The sequence below is a fragment of the Colletotrichum tamarilloi genome (assembly GCF_030869305.1).
Source record: "Colletotrichum tamarilloi strain Tom-12 chromosome Unknown Scaffold_36.1, whole genome shotgun sequence".
In the NCBI taxonomy this organism is placed as follows: domain Eukaryota; kingdom Fungi; phylum Ascomycota; class Sordariomycetes; order Glomerellales; family Glomerellaceae; genus Colletotrichum; species Colletotrichum tamarilloi.
This window is the reverse complement of record NW_026849419.1, coordinates 133524-159104: the sequence shown is the minus strand read 5'-3', so window position 1 is coordinate 159104 and position 25581 is coordinate 133524. Positions and strand designations below refer to the sequence as shown.

The 25581-nt window shown below is 53.4% G+C and overlaps 11 protein-coding genes across 11 annotated transcripts; 8 read left to right on the top strand and 3 right to left on the bottom strand.

The window, feature by feature from the left end:
* Nucleotides 1-500: 500 nt before the first annotated feature.
* CTAM01_09303 (uncharacterized protein) lies at nucleotides 501-1865 on the bottom strand (the record flags this gene model as incomplete). The annotated part of the gene is made up of 3 exons (XM_060525322.1): nucleotides 501-768; nucleotides 824-1302; nucleotides 1362-1865. 3 exons carry the CDS (start codon nucleotides 1863-1865, stop codon nucleotides 501-503), a joined length of 1251 nt encoding a protein of 416 aa, XP_060380027.1.
* Nucleotides 1866-2381: 516 nt separating this feature from the next.
* CTAM01_09302 (Di-sulfide bridge nucleocytoplasmic transport domain-containing protein) lies at nucleotides 2382-4008 on the top strand (the record flags this gene model as incomplete). Its single annotated transcript, XM_060525321.1, has 3 exons — nucleotides 2382-2490; nucleotides 2590-3581; nucleotides 3634-4008. 3 exons carry the CDS (start codon nucleotides 2382-2384, stop codon nucleotides 4006-4008), a joined length of 1476 nt encoding a protein of 491 aa, XP_060380026.1.
* Nucleotides 4009-7434: 3426 nt separating this feature from the next.
* On the top strand, nucleotides 7435-10154 carry CTAM01_09301 (fungal specific transcription factor; the record flags this gene model as incomplete). Its single annotated transcript, XM_060525320.1, has 5 exons — nucleotides 7435-7656; nucleotides 7727-8871; nucleotides 8928-9046; nucleotides 9116-9350; nucleotides 9410-10154. 5 exons carry the CDS (start codon nucleotides 7435-7437, stop codon nucleotides 10152-10154), a joined length of 2466 nt encoding a protein of 821 aa, XP_060380025.1.
* Nucleotides 10155-11268: 1114 nt separating this feature from the next.
* Nucleotides 11269-12489, top strand: CTAM01_09300 (peroxisomal membrane protein; the record flags this gene model as incomplete). The annotated part of the gene is made up of 2 exons (XM_060525319.1): nucleotides 11269-11449; nucleotides 11513-12489. 2 exons carry the CDS (start codon nucleotides 11269-11271, stop codon nucleotides 12487-12489), a joined length of 1158 nt encoding a protein of 385 aa, XP_060380024.1.
* Nucleotides 12490-13526: 1037 nt separating this feature from the next.
* Nucleotides 13527-13736, top strand: CTAM01_09299 (uncharacterized protein; the record flags this gene model as incomplete). The annotated part of the gene is made up of 1 exon (XM_060525318.1): nucleotides 13527-13736. The coding sequence occupies one exon, from the start codon at nucleotides 13527-13529 to the stop codon at nucleotides 13734-13736; it is 210 nt and encodes a 69-aa protein (XP_060380023.1).
* Nucleotides 13737-14865: 1129 nt separating this feature from the next.
* On the top strand, nucleotides 14866-15180 carry CTAM01_09298 (uncharacterized protein; the record flags this gene model as incomplete). Its single annotated transcript, XM_060525317.1, has 1 exon — nucleotides 14866-15180. The coding sequence occupies one exon, from the start codon at nucleotides 14866-14868 to the stop codon at nucleotides 15178-15180; it is 315 nt and encodes a 104-aa protein (XP_060380022.1).
* A 606-nt stretch (nucleotides 15181-15786) lies between these two features.
* Nucleotides 15787-16494, top strand: CTAM01_09297 (uncharacterized protein; the record flags this gene model as incomplete). Its single annotated transcript, XM_060525316.1, has 1 exon — nucleotides 15787-16494. A coding segment is annotated over one exon (708 nt), but the record flags the coding sequence as incomplete, so codon positions are not given.
* Nucleotides 16495-16854: 360 nt separating this feature from the next.
* CTAM01_09296 (uncharacterized protein) lies at nucleotides 16855-17070 on the bottom strand (the record flags this gene model as incomplete). Its single annotated transcript, XM_060525315.1, has 1 exon — nucleotides 16855-17070. The coding sequence occupies one exon, from the start codon at nucleotides 17068-17070 to the stop codon at nucleotides 16855-16857; it is 216 nt and encodes a 71-aa protein (XP_060380020.1).
* A 618-nt stretch (nucleotides 17071-17688) lies between these two features.
* On the top strand, nucleotides 17689-19638 carry CTAM01_09295 (uncharacterized protein; the record flags this gene model as incomplete). The annotated part of the gene is made up of 4 exons (XM_060525314.1): nucleotides 17689-18596; nucleotides 18779-18835; nucleotides 18910-19138; nucleotides 19216-19638. Coding segments are annotated over 4 exons (1617 nt in total), but the record flags the coding sequence as incomplete, so codon positions are not given.
* A 2702-nt stretch (nucleotides 19639-22340) lies between these two features.
* CTAM01_09294 (uncharacterized protein) lies at nucleotides 22341-23199 on the top strand (the record flags this gene model as incomplete). Its single annotated transcript, XM_060525313.1, has 2 exons — nucleotides 22341-22609; nucleotides 22941-23199. 2 exons carry the CDS (start codon nucleotides 22341-22343, stop codon nucleotides 23197-23199), a joined length of 528 nt encoding a protein of 175 aa, XP_060380018.1.
* Nucleotides 23200-23399: 200 nt separating this feature from the next.
* Nucleotides 23400-24289, bottom strand: CTAM01_09293 (uncharacterized protein; the record flags this gene model as incomplete). The annotated part of the gene is made up of 2 exons (XM_060525312.1): nucleotides 23400-23456; nucleotides 23612-24289. The coding sequence occupies 2 exons, from the start codon at nucleotides 24287-24289 to the stop codon at nucleotides 23400-23402; spliced, it is 735 nt and encodes a 244-aa protein (XP_060380017.1).
* Nucleotides 24290-25581: the final 1292 nt, after the last annotated feature.

The window sequence follows — 25581 nt, the reverse complement described above, 5'->3', positions numbered from 1 at the left end:
GCTATCTTGATGATAGATGTACTCTGACGGAGAAGGAGATGGAGAGAGACGTATGTTCAATGGAAGGAGGTGATGCGATGTTCAGAGGCAGTCGCATGGGCGTTCCTTTCCTTCACCTTGCTTCAATGCGCTGGATCCTGAGTACCTGGATGAACTTCAATGTGAGCCACGCCACACCCTTCTTGACGTGTACCTACTTTTGTGCAGGGCTTGAACAGAAATATCTGGTGATGTCACACAATGCCAGAATCGGAAAAAACTTAAGGCCTCTTCACTCGGTTCCTTGAAATGTTTGCATTCTTCTTCTCTCGATTCCTAAAAAATCTCTTGCTTGTCACAGCCCTCGTCCCCGGAACGCCAGTTTGATGCTCAAATAATACAAGTGTTGAGCTCTTCTTTTTCATCAAGCCCAGTGAAGGAAAATCATCGCCCCTCTCCCGGGAGCCCATGTTGGCTAATCTCCAGCCTATCCTGGCAGCTACCATGCCCTCTTTGTTGCCTTACCGCTTCTTGCGGTTCTGAGTCATCTTCCGGAACGCCTCTAGACCACCAGCACCGATGGGACGATGCTCGGGCGCCCGCGAGACATCGTAGGTGCTCTTGGGCGCGATGGTGTAGCTGTCGGGGAGACCGCCGGGACGGGCACGGTTCGACGTGGCGACGGGTGCGAGCATGGCCTCGCGCTCCAATTCTCTGGCGGATTGGGACGGGCGCTGCGTGAGGGTGAACTGGGAACTTCCAGCCTGGCGCTGGGACATCTTGAGAGCTCTGGAGTGACACTGTTAGCATTGTAAGTAGAAGGCGATTCATGATTATGACGTACTCATAGTCGAACTCGCGCGTCTCAACGTGGCGCTTCTTGTAGTCGTCGGTCCGCTTGAGGATCGGTCGGCTCCAATCACCCAGAAGACGCTCGGCCATGCGCTTGATGCTGGGTTCAGGTCTCTTGGATCGGGTGTAAAAGTAGACAACCTTTCCGATGCCACTGCTCAGCAAAGTCTCCTTCTCAATTGGGAGTCTGATAAGAGTAGTAAAAATATCGCGCTGGATATTGTATGCCGGAAGACTGCCGTCGTTCAAAGGTTCGAGGAAGAACTTGACGTGCTGAAGGAAGTTGGTATCGGGATCGAGGATGGCGTGCTGGATGTTGTTCCTGTTCAGGAGACCGGTCACTGATGGTAAGAGCTTCAGCTTGTGAACGGCTGGCTGGCCAGCCTCGCGCGCCGTGTTGTCAGCTTCGCAAGCCTTCTCCATGGCAACCTTGAGATCGGCAATCTCCTCGTCGATTTCGTCCTCGAGGTCCTGCATTGTCCACCGTTAGCTAGCACTCCCAAGACCGCAAATAACGCGATGGCACCCACAATCTCGTCCTTCTTCTTCTTGCGCTTGGCCGGTCCCTTCATGGCCGCGTCTAACGCCCGATCAATCGCTCTCCGGCTGCGCTCCTCGGGGCTGAGATGGGACTCGTCATCAATCTCAGGCTCGGCAGGCTTGCTGGGCCGCGGCTTCCTCTCGCCGGCATCGGCCTGGCGTCTCGACTTTCTGGCCGGGCCTCTCGAATCGATATCCATATCACCAGAGACTTCGTCATCGCGTGATCTCTTCTCTCGGCGTCCTTCCTTAGGCTTCTTCGCTTTTGCGCCATCGGCAATCTTGCGCTTCGACGCCTTGAGCGTCTTGGCCACATCTTCATCAACAGCTACTGGGCGATCCTCAATATTTGCCGTCTCTGGGTCGTAGTCCTCGAACTGATCCTCGTCGATTTCTGAGAGTAAGTCGTCGTCGGAGACGTTGGCGGCATCCTCGCGGCGCTCATCATCGCGGTCGGGCGCCGGAGACTCGGGGAGGGATTCGATATCCGACATTGTGGCTGATTCAGATGCGCGCACGCTATGGAGGAGTATTCGAAGCGCGACTCTGGGGGTTGATGAGTGAGAATTAGGTTGGATTCAATGAAATGGATAGTGTAAAAAGAGCCGCCTTGCCTCGCCGTCGTCGCCCTTCGATTTTCCGATGGCCCAAGCTCAAGTCGTAAAGGAACTGGGAAGGTGTCACCAGCCACAGGGTGCCCAAATAGTGGATCGCCATCTTTGCCCAGCTGTGGCTAGTGCACGAAAATGCTCTTGGCTCACGTCGGTACGTACTCCACCAAGTCCCAAAGAGCTAAGATCGAAGCCACCGGGAGGTTCCGTTGCCTGAGGCACGGTTTGTTTACTTTGATTTCTAGAACTGTGGTTTGTTCTTGACAGCAGCTACCTCAGAATATTTCGACCCTTGGCCGCCACCCCCGGACCGATCGCGACGAGAGCTGCTAGGCACTTCCCACCCACATCACCACTTCACTTTGTCTTCCCAGATTGTCGCATGCAAAGAAGTTCACAATGGATCGCCGAACCTACGAAAGTCCCATGGAATGGGAATATCAGGACCGAGGTCCCCTAGATGCGACCAGTCCATTTTCCCACGTTGCGAGAAGTAGCAATCAGAATAGTGAGCTCACACCCCAGTCACGATATCCCAACCATCGTCCTAGGTCATCCGCTGGCCTCTATTTCGAGAATGTTTACTGACTTTCCTGCCTTTACTCAGTCTTCAACTCGCCCAACAAATTTGCCACAAGCTCCAAGCCGAACCCATTCTCCAGCCCATCCAAGCCGAACCTCTTTGCGAACACCCCATCTAAGCCGCTTCCAGCTTTACCACATACGTCTCTCTTCTCGCCTCGAATACAAAGTAGCAACACCGCGCCGCCATTCCGAAACCCTGCCTTCACTACCCCGCGCAAACCGTTCGACGAGAGCGCCTTTTCGGAAGCTTCAGGCGCAGAGACTAGCCCCGCCTTGACGGAAAATTCGGAATTTCCAGACGACACGCCCGACGTCGATCGATTCGGCGACATGAACATGGGCACCATCACTCCGTCCAAGGTCAACAAGAACCTTCGCTACGGTAAGGCTGGCCTTCAGTCATTGAAGCGCCATGTGCCCGGTAAGGGCGAGATCCCCCGAAGTGGACGAGACTACCCCGCTATAAGGAAGCGGAAGCGACACAACATGGACAGGGACGTCGGCAGCGTCCGGTTTCACGGATCACAGGATTGGGATGAGTCGGAGGAGGACTCAGACGACAGTGGATCCCGCTCGGCAGGTGCGCGTGGTGGGAAGGGCAGCAGAAAGACGAAGAAAAACCGCAGCTGGATCAGCAATCTCTTCCACACATTGGAGGAACACCCAAATGCGCCCGAGAATCTCTACCGCTGGATTCAACTTCTGATCAACTGCGCCATTGTATCGGGCTTTGTGTTCGTCTGTTGGACCATGTTCGATTCTGTGAGGTCGGATATTCGAAACGCCAACGATGCAGCTCGATTGGACATCGAGAACAGGATCACTCAGTGCCGGACGGAATACACTCTGAATGAGTGCATCAAAAAGGACCGTCCTGCTCTGAAGGCCATGTGCGATGAGTGGGCCGAGTGTATGATTCAGGACTCATCAGCCATCATGAGAGTTAGGGTCACGGTTAAGCAAATCGCCGAAATTCTCAACGAGTTTGCTGGTGCCATGCAGATGAAGGCTTGGGTAAGCAATATCTCCTACTACTATCTTATGGCAACCCAGCTAACAGTCACAGCTCTTCTTCTTTGGCGTGGTCTTCCTCAGCATCATTGCCAACAATCTTGCTCTGGGTCGCATGGCGAATAATGCCGGCCCATCCCGTCCTACGCCATCACATCGCGCTTCGTCTGGCATGGCTCCCGAGCCATCAGTGATACCGGAACCCTCTCAGGCGTACATGTGGGTTCCCGTCCAGACGCCATCGCACCGCCGGCACCTGCAGTATGACAACGATGACACCGATACCGACGGTGCATCGCCGCCAAAGATGAAGGCGATCATGCCTCCTCAGACTCCTTCAGGGCGCCGTAGCCCAAGCAAGGGTGATCGCGATCGCCTGCGAAGCCCCACGAAATACGGACGAGCCCTGAGCCCCGTCAAGGGTTACTGAGACAGCAGAAGTAGGCTTACAATGAGGCTCTCAAGGATGTTTACTGTCCTACAGAGGAGTGAGCGCACACAGCAAAACAGGGGTACACAATGCATGGGATTGGAGTTGCAAGGTTTAATTGTATAAAGTACATATTCAGGAACAAGGTTTTGGGGGCCAGATGCGGCGTCATCTGGAGGCTCGGGACGGGGTGGGCTTCGGCTACTGCTTCCACTGGCGATCAGGATACGTTGTTTTGCAAACACACAGAGACTCGCGGGAACTTGATCCTTGCGACTCCTCACAATGCTAAAAAGTTCATTTGTCAATATCCTTCATTGTACGACCGCAAAGGCCGCATTTACTACCTACACCGAGCCCAGCTTACCGTTCGGTAAGGTACATGAGCAAGAAATCTGTATGGAGCAGCTTAGGACTTGCTCTTATCGATAATCGGGCTAGGCCCAGTTCGATATTATGACGTCAAAGAAATGGCCTTTGGCGGAGAATTCGGCCTTGTCAAAATTTGTCCCCACTTCCAACAGACAGGACCATTCGAATTGGGGATCCCTGAATCGCGGCATCGCATTCTTTTCCAGCGCTGGAGCGGAGGAAACCCGAGTTTTTGAGGCTGAACTGCTGAAGCCTCGTAAGAATTCTCAAGGCATCTGTCCGCGGCAGATCTCAACATGACCATAACTGACTGTCCGGTAGCTACCTGTTTCATATACCTCATCCTTAGAAAGAGCGCATCCAGCTCATGCGACGGAGTATATTCCGTCACCCCTGAGCTTTGCCACCCCGAAGCATCACCTACCTGTTGGACCCCCAAAAGCTGCCCTGTTTTCGGCAGAGACACTCGCTTCCGATCAAGTTGGGGAAGTCAGAATCTGTCTCGGAGAAGAGGGGTTGGGGAACAAACGCCGTGGAATGTTCGGCGACGATAGAGCGCGTGGGCGAGTGAACGAGCTAAGCGTTGGTCGCACAAGCCACGATGTCGCGAGCCTTTGCGCACGGCATAGATGGGATGCTTAGTGTGGCTTAATTCTTTCTTCCGGAAGTGTACTGTATTCCCGTCTCTTCGAAACGCCTCAGCATGGCGCATGTTCGGGCTGGGACTTGGGTCTCGTTCAACCGTTCAGCCCATATGTGCCCGGGACCCGGGATTGCCAGACAAGGAGCTCCATCTCATCTCGTCCTCACTGTTCTCTCTTTTCACGCGTGGATATATGTCTACGTAAGGCTCCGGAGCAAAACTATACAAGACCAAAGGCCTCGTTGTCTATTGGCGCGGGGGCAGCAAAAACCTAATTCTCTTCACACTTCAGACTGCTCCAGTCGGAAGAATCCATCCATCCACAACTAGCCTCGGGACGCCTAGGTAATCACGATGAGAGATATGCCAGGACACCGTCGTATCGGAGCTCCAACTTGGCAACCACCTCAGGTACCTCTGCTCTAGTGGGCAAGGGAACCCCCTGACGCAGTGAGGGTCGCCGACCAGGGTTTTTGCTAGAACGCGTTATGCTCGATGCCCCATAATCGCAGTTCAGCATCGCCAGAGTGGACTACGGCGGAGCAAAAGTTCCAGCCCGGTCTGAGATCGTGATATCGGTCTCGAGGAACCCCTTGAGGAACCCCTCGTGCTGCAGAGCCTGGAGTTGTCAAGGCTTGAGGTACCCGAAGCATCACAATCTCACTTTGAAGTAGGTCCTCACGCAATGAGATGGTGTCTGAGTTGGGGAACTCTGGCTTCCAGAAGGGTCGACTGCCGGGCTCAGAAGCAGCCAAATCAGGATGACCTACGGCTCTCCTCTGGTAGCGGCAGCAAGCTAATGTGCGTTAGCCTGTCGGCTCGCCAGTTGAGGTAAGGTACACGTAGAAAACGGAGGAGATATACGGGCACCTTATCCATAATACGGTATTGCCTTGAGGCTTGGACTGAGAACCTGCGAAAAGTACGCTTTACTGGCGCTCGGACTTGTTGACGGGCAGAGTGACGTAGTGCCGCTTATCTGAAAAGAACCATCGCAACTTGCTTGGCTTTGTGCTTCTTGAGATGAAATATTTTCGGGTCATGAAGGGTATCGGGGTCTTAATATAAAGTGACGAAGATGAGAATAAGCAAGAGAGCCACATCGTGGATGCTTACTATTCAGGGGCGGTAAGGTAAATTGGCTGCATGAAGCTCAATCCTCACCCTTACCAATCGAAGCTCCGCGTATCCTACCTTACTTGCTTACCTCAATGCGTGTGCCTTGCTTGCCTTTGTCACCGCTAGCCAGTCATTTCCAAGAGTACAGAAAGAAAGATAGGTACTTGATTCAGCTGAAAAGAAGCCAGTCTCAACTTCTTTCAGGTTTGCCTGAGGCGTCCCAGCCCTGCCTTGGAAGCAAAAAAGTTTCACCTACCCCTCGCGCCTCAGACGGGAGTACCGTACAATTTCAGGTAGCTGGACCTTGCGCGGCTGGAGGCCCGGGAATCTGGGGAAGGAGCTGCCCTGTCACGTATCCGTACCTCCTCCTTCCCAAGGAGCGAGGACCAAGGCCAAGGTAAGGAAGGTACTTCACCTGACGTTCCGTGCTTCCTTCCTTCCCTTTCCAAGATTCCTCAGTCTGTATTCGTAAGATACCTACTCCGTAAGGAATACCTGCCTTAATTACGGGATTGCATCTTGTGTGTCTGTGCTTCATCTACCGTCTTTTCCTCCTTCCGTCGCCTCGTCCGTCTTCTCTGACTGGGGACCCGACCTGGCCGTTCGCTGCACACTGCCATCCTTTCCCGCCTTTTCCACCACCTGTTTCTTTCCATCACGGGCTGCCCAATTTTTGCGCTCCCTGTCTCCCATTCTCTCCAGTCACTCACCACCCGCGCCATTTCCCACGGGCCCAATGACATCCTAACGGTTGGCGCGCAAGAATTCTCAAGTGCTACTTACATTTGCTCCACAGGATAATTGCATATCCAATTGTACACCGAGCGCATGGTTCGATAGCAAGTGCCTTTACCAAAGAGGGGCAGTTCTCGCTGTCAACCTGCCGTCCTCCCGTCTCTTGACACTGCTCGCTTGTCCGCCGCTCGACGACAACGATAGCACCCACGGCTAGCCAAGGTCAATTCACCTGCTGCGCAATCCGGCCTTTCGTGGTCACCTCCCGCGATCTGTCCGATTCTCACGCGGGACGCCTTTCCTGCGCGCGCCTCCTCCTCAGCTCTATACCTAGCGCGATCCATCCAGACACTCAACGTAGCTACTGGGTGGCACTTTCCCTAGGCCATACCTGTCCGAAGGTTTCTGTTCTTTTCTCGGATCCATGACGACCAGCTCCCGCCTATGAACGGCCTCATTATGTCAATTCACAAACAAAGTCCTAAAAGTCGAGTTCGCCCTGTAGACTCGGCTCGAGCCTACAACCAGTCAACCTGAAGCGCTCAATTCCTGCCGATATGGAGGAGGCACCCGATAGCCAACAGCAGCCACAACCCGCTGCCGGCTCTGCTTCCTCCGCGGGGGCACCACCTGCAACCGCTTCCTCTTCAACCTCCGCTCCTCACAATGCGCCTACGCCGTCAAGCAGCTCCAGTGCTGCTAACCTGCAAAAGAGGAAGAGGGGCCTAGGAGTGGTCACGCCCAATGCCTGTACCGAGTGTCGCAAAAAGCGAGCAAAAGTAAGCCAGCAGCAGATGGTACCCCCGTGCCCGCCTACGCTTTTCTTTGCGCTGACAGTTTTTCGAATAGTGCGACGGGCAAAGACCTTGCGGTCGGTGCAAGGGTCAGAAGGACGTAGAATGTGTCTACGAGGTCCCAGTCCGCCAATCCAAGGAGAATCTCCGAACCGAGCTCGAGAATTTGCGCCAACGCCAGAAAAGTAGCGATCAGGTCATAGCCGCCCTCGTTCGCCCCGATATGTGGGAGGATGTGTTGCAACGACTGCGCAATGGGCAATCGCTTGAATCAGTCTCGGACTGGATAGGCGGTGCTGGTGCTGGTGGTGCAAGGACTTCCTTTGCACGCCCAAACGAACAGTCCAGCGATGCGAGCGCAGGCCCAGGGACTCGGCCAGGTGGATATCCGGCGCCCATCAGAACCAGGAACCTAGGAGATCATGGCTCCGTAGCCATGAGTCCGATCACTGGGCAGTCTGGCTTGCGCCAGGAGATTGATCCGAACAGTCCTTGGCACCCTTCATCACACAGCCAGAGCACCCGAAGTAACTCTCACCCCGACGCAATGAACTGGAGCGCAGACACCAATAGGCCGCCACAGGGACTGTTCGACACCTGGGCTGAGTCGGCGAGTAACACGGAAGCCTCCGAAGGCGGCTCGAAGCATCAGGGCGCCGACCAGGTGCTAGCCCCGCTAGAATTGCCTGACATGAAGCTGCCCCCCGAAGAATGGACAAACATTACGGAAGATGGTTCGTTGGTCCAACATCTGCTAGCCCTGTACTTCTGTTGGGAGTACCCAACCTTTGCGTCTCTGAGTAAGGAGCATTTCCTCAGAGATTTCCAGAATGGCGTCGAACGCTATTGCTCCCCGATACTCGTCAACGCGCTCTTGGCTCTCGGGTGCCGTTTCTCCAGTAAGCCGAGTACTAGAGCGAATCCCAACGACCCGTACACCTCTGGCGATCACTTTTTCAAAGAAGCACAAAGTCTATTCTACAAGGAGAAAAACCACCACAATCTCACCACCATTCAAGCCCTGGGTATCATGTCTATTCGAGAAGCCAGCTGTGGCAGAGACTCGGAAAGTTGGTACTATGCCGGGCAAAGCATTCGTCTTGCTATCGAGATGGGACTTCATCAGCTCGAGGAAGATGGAGACGATGACGAGTTTGCGGTTCAGGCTGCAACTTTCTGGGGCGCATTCGCTCTCGACCAGTGAGTTTCTTGTATCGAAGTCTGGCATCGTGTCTTGCAACCTGACTGTCTCCCAGTGCGTGGTCTTTAGCGACCGGCTCACTTCCGCAATGTTCCTGCTTTCCTCATCTGCCGCCAAAGCCTGCCATAATAGATGACATAGAAGCCTCTCTTTGGATCCCTTACACTGACGATGGTAAGTCTTTGATAAACTTAGGCGAGGCTTCAGGCTCTCCAAGCGACAGAGGCTCAGGTTCATCGATAGGCGCACCATTGCAGCGGTCCGCCGAGCAGCCATCCAACGTTCGATCTGTTTATAAGTGCTTTTGTGAATTGAGCGAGCTCGTGCACCAAAGCCTCTACGTTTTGCACTCCCCGGGGCGCCCGCTGACCAGCCGTGACCTTCTCGGCATTTATACCCAGTATCTCAACTGGTATGACAAGATACCAGAGGTTCTGAGGCTGGGGCACAACTTCACACCAGCGGTCCTGTTCGCGCAGTAAGTTTTCTCAAAAGAGATACATGGCTGCAACACGTACTAACCGGATATCGCCACAGCATGTACTATCATTTTGCGATCCTACTTCTGTTTCGTCCCCTCATCAAGCTTAAGATCATTGGCTCTAAGCTATTACCCCGAGACGTATGTGGGCAGGCGGCAGATGCCATCCAAGGTCTATTGCGATCTTACTCGCAATTGTACACTCTACGGCGGACGCCATCATTTGTCCCGTACTTTGTACTCACATCAGCCATCATGCATCTAGCCATCGGTGCCACAACCTCTTCTTCACTGCCATTGCAGAAGGCCTTTGAAGGGCCAGGCCAAAACACGGATCCGAATGATCCACCCTCATACCCGCCTCGCGTTGTAGAAGCTATCCAGCAAGGTATTCGGGATCTGGAGGAGATGGCACCGTGCCACCATTTTGCCGAACAGGCGCTGAACATACTACGGTACCTTGCCAAGAAGTGGAACATGGACGTCGATATGGGCGGCGAAGTAGCCTCAGATGCCGAGTACGCACATCTTGTCAGGCCGTACACGAGCAGTCTCAACTTCTTTGCGCCCAACGTCATTGAAGATGACTTCATATGCGCTTGGGGAGGCAGCGCCGATGCAGCTGACGTACCGAACCCGGCGGTAGCCATGGGCCTTAAATCCACGGAGCCAGGACAAGCATCAGTTGAGCGGGCGGCCAAGGTGATGGAGAACCCTTTGTTTTGGCCGTTCCCGATGCAGGGACGGCCGATGCTCCCTACTGGAGTTGAGCTCGCAGATGCTGGATTCGAGAGAATCTGATGTGGTCGAATAGAGGACTCGAACAATGCACCAAAACGAGATGCAGTCATATCGAATCCATTCAACTATGAGATGGACCTCTACGTATGAGTGGACTTGGGTCGGGGCCTCGTTCTGCCCGCACAGGAGTTTGGCCTCGGGCAAGGCATTTTGTTTTTGTGATACCCTACTATTTCTATTGGAGACGAAGACGACATGTGCTTCAGAGCAGGCTGTCTCGGGCCCCTTCCATGTACTCGTTGCAGCTATGTTGACGGGCTGTCAGTGTGGCACAACAGTGCCAGGTCGCGGTACTGCGAGGATCTAGAACGCAAATACTAATCGCTTTGTGCAAATATGAAGATATTTCCAGGGGGCCAAGGCCTGTTAGAGTGTAGTGCGAGCGAGGTTCGTTGTTGGTATCGTCGTGAGGGTCACTTGAGGTCCGTAGGGATATGTCAATCTGAGTATAAGTACCTAGAGGCAAGTACGGTAAGGAAGGGCATGCAAGTAGACGGGCTATGATGCGGCAGGGATTGCCCTTACCGAGGCATGCAACGCAATTTCATTGGCCCAATGCATTGGACAGGCGGGTGATGATGCACTTTCCTATCTCATGCCAGAGACCCAGCGTACTTGCCTGAGGTGGCAGGGCCGAGAGGTGGCAGGCGACGCCGCGACCTCGGCTTACGGTCGGTCGCCCGCGGGCTCAGGTCAGATCAGCAGGAGCACAGGAGCAACAGGCGCACTCCGCGTCAGTCGCGATGAGCGTGCCCACCGAGGTCCCTGCAACTTTCCGTCATTAAACCATCCACCATCCCGTCTGCACCTACAGATACACCTGCACCACCTCGACTCTGGCGTTTGTGAGATAGCTTACCTACGTTAATACCTAATTCGCACTTCCGCCAACCACTTTCACTTCCTTCACAAATCCCAACGTCGCTGCGTTGTCATTTACAACCGCTTCATCTTTGACATTTTGTCCTCTTCTTCTTCTTCTTCATTCTCTTCGTGCTGACATCACCGCCGCGCGCTTTCTCTCTGTGCTCGTTCAATCCCACCTCTTGTTCGACTATTCGTTGCGCAACCTTCGCAAACCTTCGCCACGCCCTAATGATTTGAATCCTCCACCATGTCGACTTCCGCCGATATCCCCAACAAGACGCGGCTATCGCATCAGCCGTCCAAAATCCGCGCCGTTCTTTCATTACCGCCGCAATGGCTTCACATGTACGAAGAGTTCATCACCAAGAACTCTAGTCAGGTCTCTCAAATAGAGTCGGCTTTACGGTCCCTCACGTACATCATTCCTGGTAAGGCACTTCTCCATACAAGAACTGTGTTCGCTATCGCACGTCTAATACTGGCTCTCAAAGGTCGATTCCGCGACGCCGAGATTGCTTCCGAAACTGTCCACTCGAGTGTGCAGCTCCTCTCTCTATATCATGATACCCTTCTTATGCGCGCCCTGTCGCGCATCCCAATGGCGCGATTGCCATCCCCTCATGCCCGATATACGAAATACTGGACTCAGCGCAGTCCCATGTACCGGCGCATTGCCATGTTACTGCAGATGGTCACATACACACAGCTACTATGCGAGATGGCTGCCAAGAGACGTGGCGGCGAGCGCAGTCGATGGCGCGTCGTCGTGCTCTTGGAGGCTATCAAGGCCGTCTGCCGCCTGCTACTATTGCGCGTGACGCGCTCTCGACCTCTTGTGTCGCCCGTCCTCCCGGAACGTGAGCCTATCCCTGAAGAAACCGAGGCCGAAAGTGATGCCGCTTTGAAGGATATTCTGGAAGAGCCGACCAATGGGCACGCACCGGAAGACAGCGGTGAGGCCCAGAAGCCTCATGAGAAGGACTGGACGATGCCCAGAACGGGCATGAGCCTTCCCTCGCTGCCCAATGCTGGTGATATCAGCGGCTATCTCCTGGGCAAGGTATTGACGGCAGAGGATATCAAACCAGCTGCAAAGCTGCTAAATCAGCTACAGGGCAGTGCACAGGCAGCAGAGGTGTTACACATCCTCGCCCCGTTGGTGTATGCCATTGCTTTGTCGAAAAGCAAGAATAAGAAGTCATGGACACCGTGGCTGGTCGGTCTGAGCGTCGAATACGCAGCACGGCAACTCAGAGACCGGGGCTTCAGGACAACGCCCCTCGAACGCGACGAATGGAGCAAGAGAGGCTGGGCCATGGGTTGGTGGACCATGCGCGGAGCATTCTACGAGAACATCATGAAGGGTGTTGTCGGCGGCGTGCGATCCAGAGTACCCAACCTGGTCGGTGGCATTCTGGAGGACTATGAGTATCTGTGGGAGAACTATTACTTCAGCACCAGTGCCTAGATGTAGGCTACTCGGCGACTGTTCTGCGCCGGTGTCAGTCGTAACGATTGATGTCGTCTACAAGTCAGCATCCGCCTAGCTTTTGCAGAGTATTCCCTGCATTTCTATGCAATTCAGGAGTTGATCATGGCGCCAAGAACCTCCCAGACCGCCTCAAGCCACCGTCTAGGTCCCTCATGCGGCCCAGCAAGGACAGCGAATCAGACTTGCGAAGGCTTTCTTTTTGCCGTCACCACGCAAAATGCCAGGTGTTTGTGCAACTCGAGCTCCACGCATATCCCCCAACGTAACACCGTGCGTCGAACCCGAGCATTTCAGTTTCTTTTGACGGACATCGTAGAGTGAGTGGAGACACGCTGAGAGCTTGACATGCGGCTCTTGCGGGAGGCCAGGAGCGGAGCCAAGCCAAATCGTCATCGACAAAACGTTTCCGATTCGAATGTGCAACGTGCGCAAAGGTACCCGGTTTCGTGCAAATCCTCCGAATTGCTACAACGTTGTCAAGAGGATCCATTGGTATCATTCAAGGGGACACTCGGGGAACACGCTCTGGGGCCAATTTGGCCAGGTTCAATATACGTGTGAGGCCGGAAGCAAGGAGGCTGCGACTCTGCGAGCCATGCTTCCTGAAATACCCAATTTGAGACACTAAAGCCATCCGCATAGCAAAGGAATGTAGTTCCAGTGCCACAGCAGTGGCGCAATGACGACTGTCGAGATATGTGCATCATCCGGGTGCTCAGCCGTTTGCTGGAGAAGTGAGGATTGCGACCCTGATTCTCCGTCTCTTGTCTCGCCAAGTTCGAACCGAGAGCGGCTATTTTCACGCGGTATTCCAGGGCTGGTAGTTCGTATGACACGCGAACCCGACTGCCGTACAAGGGGGTGAAGATGGTCAATGTTTGAACCCTAGACTATGGAACAGAGACCTAGATGATGGGTATCGGATGTCGGTAGGATCAGTATGACCAGCTAGCTGTTCAGCCACCTTTGGACCATCTTAGGCATCGGCAAAACGAACAAGTGTATCCCTTTTAATGCTCCCTTGTGTATCTGTATCCGTAGCCTGCAAGACCCTTGTCCATCCGAGCGCTGCTCCCGAGTCCAGCTCGACACCAGCTCGACCAGGTTCTCTGCCGTTCAGCTTCCCACATCCCTTTTCTCGCCCGTTGAGCGTTTTATGTTATTTGCAGAAAGAAAGAAAAAGCCAAAAACCCACCAACGCAGCACGCACGACACACCGCTGATCGTCGAAGAGAGCACATCCGACGGCGTACTTACTGTACCTAGGTATCCTATCTGCAGAGACGCAAGGAAAGGTACGGCGCCCCCCCCCCCCCCCATGTCTCTCTTCTTGGAGACCTGTGCGGCGTGCCCTGGCTGGCTGGGAAAGCGGGTGTCCGGCGCGTGGCTTGTCGATCGTGGTGGTGTCAGTTGTTGGTTGTGGTGGTCCGGAAGTTGATTCCGTGGGACCCGGGGACGCTGTATTATTGCTTTTTCGAGTGCTCCTACGGTTCGTTGTCGTCAAGGACTGCTGTGTAGGGTTTAGCTATGACTTAGGAATTGGAGCTGCGGATCACATTGGGCACTGGACATTTCGATTCGGCGCTAGCTAGTTAGGTGAAATGGGGGTGTGGTGGAAGATAAAATTCTTCACTTGGATCGGAATTTATTTTGTGAGGGTTGATATGTTTCGTGATGGCTGGAGATGGGGATGTACTAAGTAAAGTAGGTTGTCACGTCACGCTGAAGCGAGGCTAGGGATGGGGAATTTGGGATGGGTGGGAAAGTCGGGAGTCGGAATCGGATAGTGAGACTGAGACTTGGAGAGACTGGAGTACAATATCCGTAGGTAGGGAGAAATCGTTGGATCACACCATGATCGTGTTGTATCTCGGATCCCTCAGCCTGAATACGTTGATTATGATGGTGTTCTCGGTCTGAATAAGTACAGCTGTGCAACTAACTAGACTAGGTATGAATACCTGCCTGCCTGAGGTAGTCCACTCATCCATCCATCATCCATGCTGGCCAGCCATGGTCCGTCAGCATTTCTGTCAGGCTCCAGTCCGTCAGCACCAACGGAACGGGGCTGCTGCACGTCGGCAACTTTCTTTGGCTCCTCCCAAGCGCAATCGTCAGGCCCAGTCGATCGGGTCGTCATTCGTCACATTTTCCTTTCGGGGTTGACGAGAAGGGATTGCCAGGGGATGAGGTGGGAAATATCGGTAGCAGTCCAATAGTCAAGGTGTTTGGACGAGTGCCGGCGGTGGGATATGTCACTGGGCACAGGCCGTTAGGTTTAGTGTTAGAACGGGCGTTTTGCCCTGTCGTTCGAAATTGAGGAGAGCCAAATGTGGGATTTTGTGGTCGTTTATGATTGCAAGGCGTTTCTCTTTCTGGGTTCTTTTCGTATCAGTGATCAGTTGTGTGTTGGTGTTGGGTAGCAGAAGGCATGATGGTGCAGAGCCGAAACTGCAACTTGACGTATACACATTGAGCTCAGGCAAAGAGCTCAAGCATAGAGCTCAAGCAAAAGCTAAGCTCAGGCAGAGAGCTCGGGGCAAAGTAATCGCACAATCAACTACAATGCGCATGCTGCTATACATTTCAACACAACACGGCAGTCAAAAACCCGAGCCCACGAACCCACGGGAAGCGAGACCAAGGCAGCGGGTAAAAGGGCTTTAACAGGCCATGTCCACTAACCATTCCGAGGTTCTTGTCTTTGACGCGGTTTGCGAGATTTGTATTCATCGCGGATCCATATTCCAGCGGGAATGGGCCCGAAGGAGGTTGACTTGTTGATGAGGGGCAAATACTTTGGGAAAAAGCAAAAACAGACTCTCCACATCTAGGCCAAAACCTGCTAAACCGCTTCTTAGAGCGAGATGCAGCACCTCCTTTTACGCCACTCGACGCATCGCCTATTGGTCCGTCTTCCCCGGATCTTTGCCCATAGGTAGACGTCTCGGAGGCCTGTCCCTGGAGCTCCTCCTGTCGACTATCGACTTTTTGACAAGTCTTGCTTCGTCTATCGATCGGAGAGTTGTGGATTTTATCTTAGTGCCGCGGATTAGGGTCCCAGTTGCGGATAGGGCGTCATGTTTTTTCGACATCAACCACACAAAACTAAACAAACCACTGACAACTTATACGGGTACTGTGCAAATAAGTGCACGGGAATATAAGCAATCCCTGGGAAAGAGGGGTCTCCTCGTGCCGAACCAATCCCAACGTGAGGCAGGGGGGGCTTGCTGAGATGCTGCTGGTCATACTGAACGAGACACAAGTCTCAGAGGAATCTGCAACTCCTCTATCTTTTTCCTTCTGCATACGTCCGTACCGGGGGAGGCGTTTCTTCGTGGTCTCAACCGCAGATACAGATGCCTACTTGAGTACCTACGCAACTACTTTGGGTACGCATACACAAGTACTCTGCGTGGGTGTCTGCGCATGTGTAAGAGTGACGATTATTATGACACTGACAGCACATCGAAGCGGAGTCTGGACAGAAAAAAAAGCCAAGCCGCAGCAGCACGCAACGCGCGCAGCACATCAGCGCACACTGCAGATGCAGATTGTGGCAGCGGCATGACACCCACGACATACACGCGCGCAAACAGGGGTGTCGGGGATGTCTTGATGCTCATCCAGGTGCAAGGCAACAGATATGTACCCGCGATGATGTCTCTCTTGAGGGAAGCATGGAACCCAACCTGGGAGCCACGAGGTTGCGCCCAATGTGTATCCGTATTATGTATCCGTAGGTGGTGGCCGTGTTGGCCCAGGCCCTTTCCGCCTCGTCTGATGATGTTTGATGACCTGCAGCATACCTATCACAACGCAACCCGGCAGCATCCTGTCCTGCCTTCCCGTGCCGAGAGCGAGCCCTACCTATACCTATACATAGTAATATGTCTTCTGTATCCGTACTATGACATAGGAGTCCAGCCTCGGATCTTATCCTTTGGGTATCCGTACGGACACAACACTGGAGAATGAGATAGCACTGCAAAAGAAGGTTCACTCATATCGAATCGATCTCGGCCCTGGCCCAACCGCCCGCTGCTGCTCCCCTCCCCCCTCCTCTCCCGGATCACCCCCCTCCCCTTCCCAACCCCTGGCTGTTCACTTGATACTTGCCTTTGGTCCCCTGGCTCCTCTCCCTGACCCCGGCCACTTTGGACTTTTTGGGCTCCAGTTTGGCAGTCTTCCCAAGATTATCTACTGCACACGCTATCATTGTGTCGTACGTACGGATACGTACCCGTAGCCGGGTCTGGCTCTCCTGCGCATCCGCTACGCCTACGCGTCGGTCTGCAGAAATTGGGCATCTTCCGTCCGCTGGAACCCGCCCCAGGTTCACCAGTCACGTTGCAAGGCGCAGACGTACGTAGTATAGTGCGTGTGTATGTGTGCCTGGGTAGCGACAGGGCCGTCAAAGGACGCGTTGAGCGAACGATGACAAGGCGGAGAGGGAGATATACTTACTGAAAGGGTGATGGGGGCCACACAGAGACTTTGAGAGACAGAGTGTGTATGTACTGCGTACACTAGGTATCCATCCGTAACGCGCATTGCTTTTTCCTTCTCGCGATACTCTGAGACTAGGGCCAGCCACCCTGGGGGTAGTTTCTCGCCTTGCCCTTCTTTTTCTTTTTGATTCAGGTGAGCAACCAGCGAGAAAAAAACCGCTGGGTGACCGAGGGCTGGTACTGGTGGTACTGGGGAATTGCGATTGGGTTCATTGGGTGGTACCTTGATTCTTGAGGGATTCCCCCCCGATCCCCCGATGCCCAGCCCAGCGTCGGAAGTCGTCCAGCCCAGTGAACCAGAATATCGTGAGCGCAGGGGGGGTGTCATTCAATCAGAATCTCCTCCTACATCTCCCGTCCTTTCTTCACTGCATTCACTTCCGCTCAACTCTTTGTACAACTCTGTACACAACTTCCATCCACTCCCAGCACGCGTTGATTGTCTGAGATCTATCTCTCCGCTCCATCGTACATGACCCGACTCGCTTCCGCCCGTCCCTTCTCTTCGCCTCTCTCCGTACTTTGTGTTCCCTTTACCATCTGCAGTTACCCGTGGGCAAGCAGCAGGCCAGCATCAGCAGCATCAATCAAATCACTTTCACAGCTGAAGATCCCGTGAGAAGAGCAAGCTGTCAGATACGTAAACGCCGCAGGATAACAGGAAACCAGAGGAACCAGGAACCCAGGAAACGAAGCACAACCAGGCCAGACCAGACCAGACAATTTGGGGTCCTTTTCGTCCCCGGCTCTGCCGCCTTTTTTACTTCAAGCACCCTCCAGGAGCACAACATCTTTCCCCCCGCGTAACATGAGCCTGACAGTCTCCAATCGATTCGTCGGGCATCAGAATTCTCTCGGGGGAGGTGATTTCCATCCGTTTCCCTCGCCACATCATGGGTCTCTCATGTATAGCCCACAATGGCCACCAACACGCCCGGCTGCCGTTCAGGCCCAGCCACAAGAACGAGAGCCGCCTGGAGTTGCTGCTTCTTTGATACCATCGCACAACAGCCACGGCGGCGGCAGTGGTATTAGCAGTAGCAGCCGCCAAGGCACGGGACCTCCCCGCTTTGGTAAAGCACCGGATGTCACTGGTGGTCCGGCCTCTGCGGCCATCACGCGAGGAGGTGCAGCAAGCGCCGGCCCCGGCGGCGGCAACGGCAGCGGGAATATTCACAGCAGCCAAGGCGGTACCAACGACGGCACATATCCCGCACCAGCGGCTCAACAGCCGTCTGCTCCGGTTCCGCCTGCCGGGATCATCAACCCGTTCGACCTCTCTGCCGCCGAGCCCTCGCAGCCGCGTCACGTTCTCGTTCGCGTAGACGGTGACACAGGGTTTTATCTCGGCAACGCCGTGGGCCGTCCGGCGCCACAGGAGTTTTCTCTGCCGACGGAGGTGGACGGATCGCGGTCCGTGGCCAACGGGGACCAGATCCAGACCGGATGGAGTATCGACTACTACGGCCTCTCGGGCAGCCGCCACGAGTACGGTAACGGCATTGGGTGGCGGTGTCAGGAATCAGAGGCCGTGGCGGACGCGCAGGGGAACTTTGGGTGGCCGAGGAAGTACGTGTGTTCCATGTGTTGTCTGCGATGGAACGCCATGCCTCTGCCCGCCAAGGTGATTCGGGGCGATGTCAGTCAAAAGGACCGGATTGAACTAAGGATAGTACGTGCCGCCTTAACATATTCGGCCCCTATTCACATAATGTCCGTGTGAGAGTCACACACGCTTACAAGACGCGCAGCCAAATCCGGCAGATGCACGGAGGGATCCCGGATTCTCTCGGCCGGGATGCTCAGAGGTACGTTATATGATGCGCGCCGTTTTGGGTTTAAGACGAACCCGTCTTTTAAGGTGAACTTTATGAGTTGACAGTACCGGGGACCCCCAGTTACACTACTACCTCGATCATGAAGGACCTGGAAACGAGCCGTGCGTCCGGGGCCTTTGTCAAAAGTGCCGGCCGGTGTCTTTCTTGCCGGACTCGCAGCCGACGACCCACTGTTGTCCGCCCCCGGTGGCCGAGCCGGGCTACCTCAAGGAGATTTATCGGTGCATCATGGACAACTGCCCGTTCCTCACGGACACCCGGCGAGAGATGAAGGTATGAGGACAGCCGATGACGCCCACTAACGCGCACCATCTTTGAACCCAAAGGAAAAAGGTCTAACAAACTATCAGGCCCATCTCCATTCTCCAAGAAAGAACGGACACAAATCCTACTTGACATCCCTGGCAGCTCGCATCGAGCACGGCCAACCCCTCAGCGCAATCGACAAGGAAATCGCCTCCCGCCTGATGCTCATGTTCAACGACCGCGACGCCCGTGGGCAGAAATCCATCTCTCAGCCCATCAACACCGTCCTCGGGCCTGAGGACGTCAGCAGCCCGGCCATCCTGCGCGAGCACACGCAGTGGATGTCGTATCTAGGCCTTCACACGCCCGAGCTGCACCGACGGGACTTCTGGGATCCGCGGACAGGCGGGTGGTATTACCGCGAGTACAACATGGACGACGACTTTGAGGATGCGTGCGAGAATGTGAGGATTATCTCACATGCTACGGGAAGGCCGGTGAAGCCGTCAGATTTCCTATGGCGTTGAGATGGGATTTCGCTTCATCGGCTTATGGAGAAAATCACCATTGTACCTCTATTTGAAAACGGTTGTTGGCTCAAACAACATGCACGACTTGAGTAGGGGACGAGAAGGACAGAGGAGGGGCGTATCACGACTTGATGCTTTGTAATGACCGACAACAGACAACAGAAAACAGACGACAGTATCTTCAACCCAGCAAGGGTTTCGCAACTTGCTCTTTAGACGATGGAACGGACGGAGCATACCCAAGGCTGTTAGGCCGCGACGAAAGGGTGCATTTTACCATGGACTTCAGGGGCGTATCATCATCTTCTTCTTCTTTACATTACCGGCTTCATGAAAGGGGAAAAGGGGATTTCTTTATTGAAATTATGAGGTGTTCGGAAAGAGCTACTAGGCTCTCTATCTTTTTCTCTTGGCTCTCACGGCGAGAGAGAGGGGGCTCCGGCGTTTTGAAGTATTCTGCGGAGGCATCTTTTTCGATGGGGAGACTTTTGGAAATACCCTTCATGAGCATTAGGACGGAGCGGGGTTTCGATGGGAGGTACCAACAGGAAGGTCTCTTCCTTGGGGGAAGGAGAACTTTGTACTTTAGGAGAGGTCAGAGGCTTGATTTGCCTTGGCTGTCGGCATGGCCCGGTTTGCACTATGGAATGATTCGGTCGAATTGAGAAAGGACTCAGTAGACGAGGGAGCCTTGTGATAGAGAGGTAGAAAATCAGTGATATGATTCAGGTATCGGGATTTCTCTTTGGGAAAGGAGTCAGAACTGACTGACTACTGCCCCTGCTTGTTCCTCCAAGACCGTCCGCTTCTACACTTCGCGAGGTTGATATCTCGGCATACGATGCGGCTGACCGGAATGGTGACATGTAAGCTGCATAGAATGCCCAATCAAAACATCGCAGGCTTCACCAATCTCAACCTCAATCATGTTGCGTAAAAGCAGAGGCGATGGTCATATCAACTTAACGACATCACACAACATCTGAGGGAAGCTCCACTGACTGCACACCAACACCCACTATATATTGAAGTTGCGGCTTTGATCAATTTTGCAAGTACGTAGAGGGGTGCGTTAACTAAGGTGAGCTTGGGCCTCTTAAAGCATCTAGGAAAACAAATTCAATGGCTAAACCGCCAAAGTTTTCGACACGAACGTGCGCACCAAGCAGCATCTTCAACGTCTTGCTACTTACTATCTTGGATGAAGTGCTGATATGGACCAGCCCCAAGATACTACCGAGGTGGGCGAGTCGATACTGTGCTCACTTCCCCTATCATTACCGACCCGTCACACACGCTTTCTGGGCGCATCTCATCTATTTGCAATCCCCCCCCATTTCTGGACCCTTTCCGGTGTCGTCGGGGCCTTGTTTCTTTATCACCTTCATGAATTACTGGTTGAAGCTGCTGACCTTGCATCAGATCCAGTCCGTATCCCCCCGATTCGCGCGATTCCGAATATGGATCTCGAGTCCCAGGCGGCCAGGATGCCGGATCCTCGAAAACCTGACTATTCTGTCCCGTTGAATCCGATCTGCTTTTCTGTCTACGCTGTCCTTTCTGTGCATGCTGTCGTGTATCGTGGTGTTGGGTTGGAGGCGGTTGGAATCCCTGATCCGGGCGACGCGGAACACTTTGGTTCCTTGGAACCGGTTCATACTCCTCTTCGGGGTACGATTGTGAATGGCGATGATCATTCGGGGGAGTCTGAGAGTTCTGGCTCCCTAGAGACTCTACGCGGCCCCTTCTGTATGGGGCATATACATTCGAATGTCCTTGATTCGGAAAATTCTGACTATTCCGGGCCCATACGTAGCCTGTCATTGGTGGGGCATCATCTCGCATCGTGCTCATCGGGATACCAGGCATATGGTGTGGGAGTCCAGGCATATGGTGTGGGAGTCCAGGCATATGGTGTGGGAGTCCAGGCATATGGTGTGGGAGTCCAGGCATATGGTGTGGGAGTCCAGGCATATGGTGTGGGAATTCAGGCGTATCGTGTGAGACAAACCATTGGTTCAGTCTAGTATCCCAAGTTGGTTCTCTTCTCAATGCATAGGGGTGTATCTCTCGATACTCTTGTAAGCCGGCTGCCGACATTGGCTGATCCTTCATGTGTGTTCTCGTGGCGATTCGAGCCCGGATTCTGGATTGGACCTTTGGTAACATGTCCTCCGGGACACCCTCGTCATTCAGTATCACCGGATTCGATGCATGTTCACGTACTCGCTGCTCGAGTTCTTCGGGGCTTAAATGGTCTGGGTGCTCGCAACCTGAAGCTCGTCCATTGCAGTGCGGCCGTCCGTTGTATGTTGAACTCGGGTCTCCCAAATGAGATTTGTGAGGGCAGTTTTTTTTGTTGCAGTGGTGGTAGTCAGGGTACTTGGTAGAGCTAGTTTCACCTCGAAGTGGTGAATTCATCCTTATGATACTATATTATGCCGCTGACGATGAAGATGCTTCTTGCAAACGATTGCAGTTCTGACGATTCCTGTCCAGTTCTCAACAAGATTATTCATATCACCCTCAACATACCACTTTGTAATAACTTTATATAGATGTCTATTCAAGTCCATGCATCAAAGACACTTGTTCACTCTTTAGTATTTGAACAACATGAGGGGTACTTGAGAGCATAAAAATCGGCCTCGACTCCTGTTCAGGTAAAGCCTTTTTGGCCGAATGCTTTGCCGGCTATGATGTCTTGGCCGCCTGAATTCAGGTGTGTTTTGTGTGGACCTCAGTCCTTTGTCCATACTGATTCTCGTTCGTGGCCTTTGGGGTTGCGAGTCACTGCGCCGGGGGTCCCTGGACCCGAGTTCAAAGGACGCTATAGAGGAACCAAATCACTGGATCTCAAGATCCCCAATAGACGGCTGCAAAATTCAGGCGGATATCCTACTTCTGCTCAGATGATTCCACATATAGCACCATGTTCCATATTCAACGATGCAGCAGTGACTCAAGGGTAAGCAAGTAGTGAAAAGTCTGTGAATGGACATTCAAACATGGCGCTATCCTTAGCTTTCTCGAGTCTACAAGGGCCGAGCCTTTTTTCGAAGAGCAGAAGCCTGTGATACATCACGCTCAGTCGATGGAATATCAAGCCTTGAGATCAAGTTTGAGGACTTGGCCTTTAATATAGTGGTGCGGCTCCTAAGCAAAGCGAGGCGTATAACGAGTAATCGCTTGTAGACAGTGTCACTCCTAGCTTCAGTAGAACCCCTTGAGATGCGCTACGAACGGTGGCTCTTGAACCAGCTCAAGATAAATCCCGATGTAGACAGAAAATTTCATAGATGTTCTCGGAGTGATGCTCGACATCCGAGAGGTCGTCGTGGATTCGAGGGCCCTGTCGCTGTCATGAGTTTCACCCCTCGTTCAGAAGTTGAGTATCAGGAGTCGTTCTGCTGTTCCTGTTTACACGTCTCTGACAAGCCTTCGCCACGGATAACTATCTCCATACTTGTCGAGACAGGCTCAGCAGCCAATGACCAGGGCAGTCCGATAGTACTGTCAGCATCGAAAGAGCTTGCACTACGCGTTAATGTGTTGTGAATTGCTATATAGATGCTATATGAAGCAACGGACCCACCTCGCCGCGAATTCGTAGACTTCTAGGAGGTATAATTCGTGTTTGGACAGCCCTCGAATTGCTCTTGAACATGACTCAAGGCTTCCTTCTGTCAAGGCGGAAGCTCTGGCAAACACTGTTTTCCCTCTAAGCGACAGGCTCCCGCTGATAATTGTCAATGGCTTCATCGGGTGAAGTCGAGCGGCTTGACCCTGAACCGCGTCGCCTGGGAGCCGTCGGCCTGGTAACAGAGAAGGCCCATTCCGAAAGGCGTGACCCTCGAGCGCCTCTGCATTGTTCTTGGGAAATTCTCCCCATCTCTCCTTGAAAACGCCTTTCTCTTCCTAAATCCATTGCTATTTCCTGGCCTCCACCACCTTTTTCAGAACTTAGCACCTGCTTTTGTTCGGAATGCCTTTCTTCCCTAGTTTGAGGCGCGCCAAAACTCGCCTGCTGCCGCCATCCTTCTGCTGTGTCCAACCTAGTCCGGCTGATGTCTCGGTGACTCCAAAGAGGTCCCTTCTCGCTGCTCATGGCGCGATCTCGAGGGTCATCGTGCTCAAAGCCCCTCGATTTCCTTGGGTAGTTTCGAGAACTCTGACCAGACCGCTCCGGCGGGTTTCTCAGTCTATTCTGGGCCCAGTCGTTGGTGTATTGGAAGTCGCCTATGGCAGATATAGTGCCCCTGTCATCGTCCAGGGAGTCGTTCTCCCTTTCATCAAAATATACTGCGTCCTCGTATATGTTACTTGCAAATTGATCTGGGGGTGGCCTTTCAAATAGTAGAGGTTCTTGGGCTGACTCTGTGCGAAAACTTGGCCCATGAGGTTGGAAGATTGCCTTAGGTCCCTGGCTTTGGTAATAATCTTGAGGATGCCCAGGTGATACGTTGGGTATAGTGTAGTCAGGCGGGACCACGTAGCGGGGGTCAGTCTGGGTATGAAGAATATGGAGACTCATAGGATGTGCCTGAGAGTCGAAGTGCGACGTATTCATCGGAGGTCCCTGGAGCTGAGACGACAGACGGTCCTTAAGAGGTGTGAATGAATTCTGTAGGCGATGGCTCTGAGGCATTGTGGTGTGTGACGGAGCACGGCCATCGTTTTGAGGAAACGAGTGTGGAAAACTCATCCTCGGAAATCTTTGAGTCACTCTCGATGAAGATATTTCTTGAACGAGCTAGAGACTGGCGACGGTCCTTGAGAAGATCATGGCAAGACTGACCGTTGTATTTTCGAGAAGACACATTCCAGCCACGCTACAGGACATCCACGGTAGATGGGTCTGATTTAAGAGGTGAGGGGCGGGCCGCTTCACCTTTGCTCATTGACACCGCGAGAAGTGCGTAAAACTGGGCGGACTGTGAGACCCGGCCGCTGTTCAGGGACAACATCTTTAGTCAGTAGTATTTGAAGAGGCATGTTTCATTGGTGAGTAAGCTTGAAACGAAGGGGTACTTCTGGGCGGTCCTGAGTTCTTTGTTCAATTTGGCTCCTGTTCGTCTTCCCTTGAATCGGGGGTCACCGGACCCAATGTCAAATGACACCGTGTTTTTGTGGGCCCATCTGCCGTCCGGCCGGTAGCTCGCTGACGGGGTTGCCCGTTGGCACTAAAACCGAGGGGAATCTTCCTCCTATCATTATGAGTGCAGAGGTCACTGATGAGGAGACAGACAATACCAAAACATAGCTTATCCAAGTGCTATTTCCTGGCATGCTTACATAGAGTGAAATGAGTTAGTAGCTACCTAAATACCTTGAAGATTACACACTGACGAGCCAAGTCCTGTGCGCTGTGAGCGGCTATCTATGATTTCGGCGCTAGGACAAATCCTTCCCGGTGGATTACCTGAGCTGGTGTTCATCTGGAGAGTAATCGCACGGCTGGTCAAATGGCGTGGCGGCATCCCATGGCTCGGGCCCAAGACCGAATTCGAGATGGTTGCTGACAGTGAGACTTATGTGAGCTTCTTTCTCGACATTGGAGAGCTATGGCAATTGAGCTGCACTGGACTAGTGGCATGTGATGCTGAGAAGAACCCGTTGGGAGTACCTAGCGCGGCCAAGATGAAATGCAGGTCGAGGCTTGATATTGATCGAACCTACGGCAATCTCAGGATTACAGTTGGTCGCAGTCGATTGGCTTACCCAGAACACAACGACAGCCACACCGACGGCCGGCGGCACAATCGGGTCGGCTGCCGGATTGGTTGACAAGGTCTTCTGCATGGCTGCCGAAGAAGCTAGAGGTAACGTCGCACGAATGACGAAGTCCATGTCCATTTCCGAATTCTTGCGGAGAAAAGGAAGTATGGCTACACGATGATGAGGGGATGGGCATCATTGGCGATTGATTACCTACCTTGA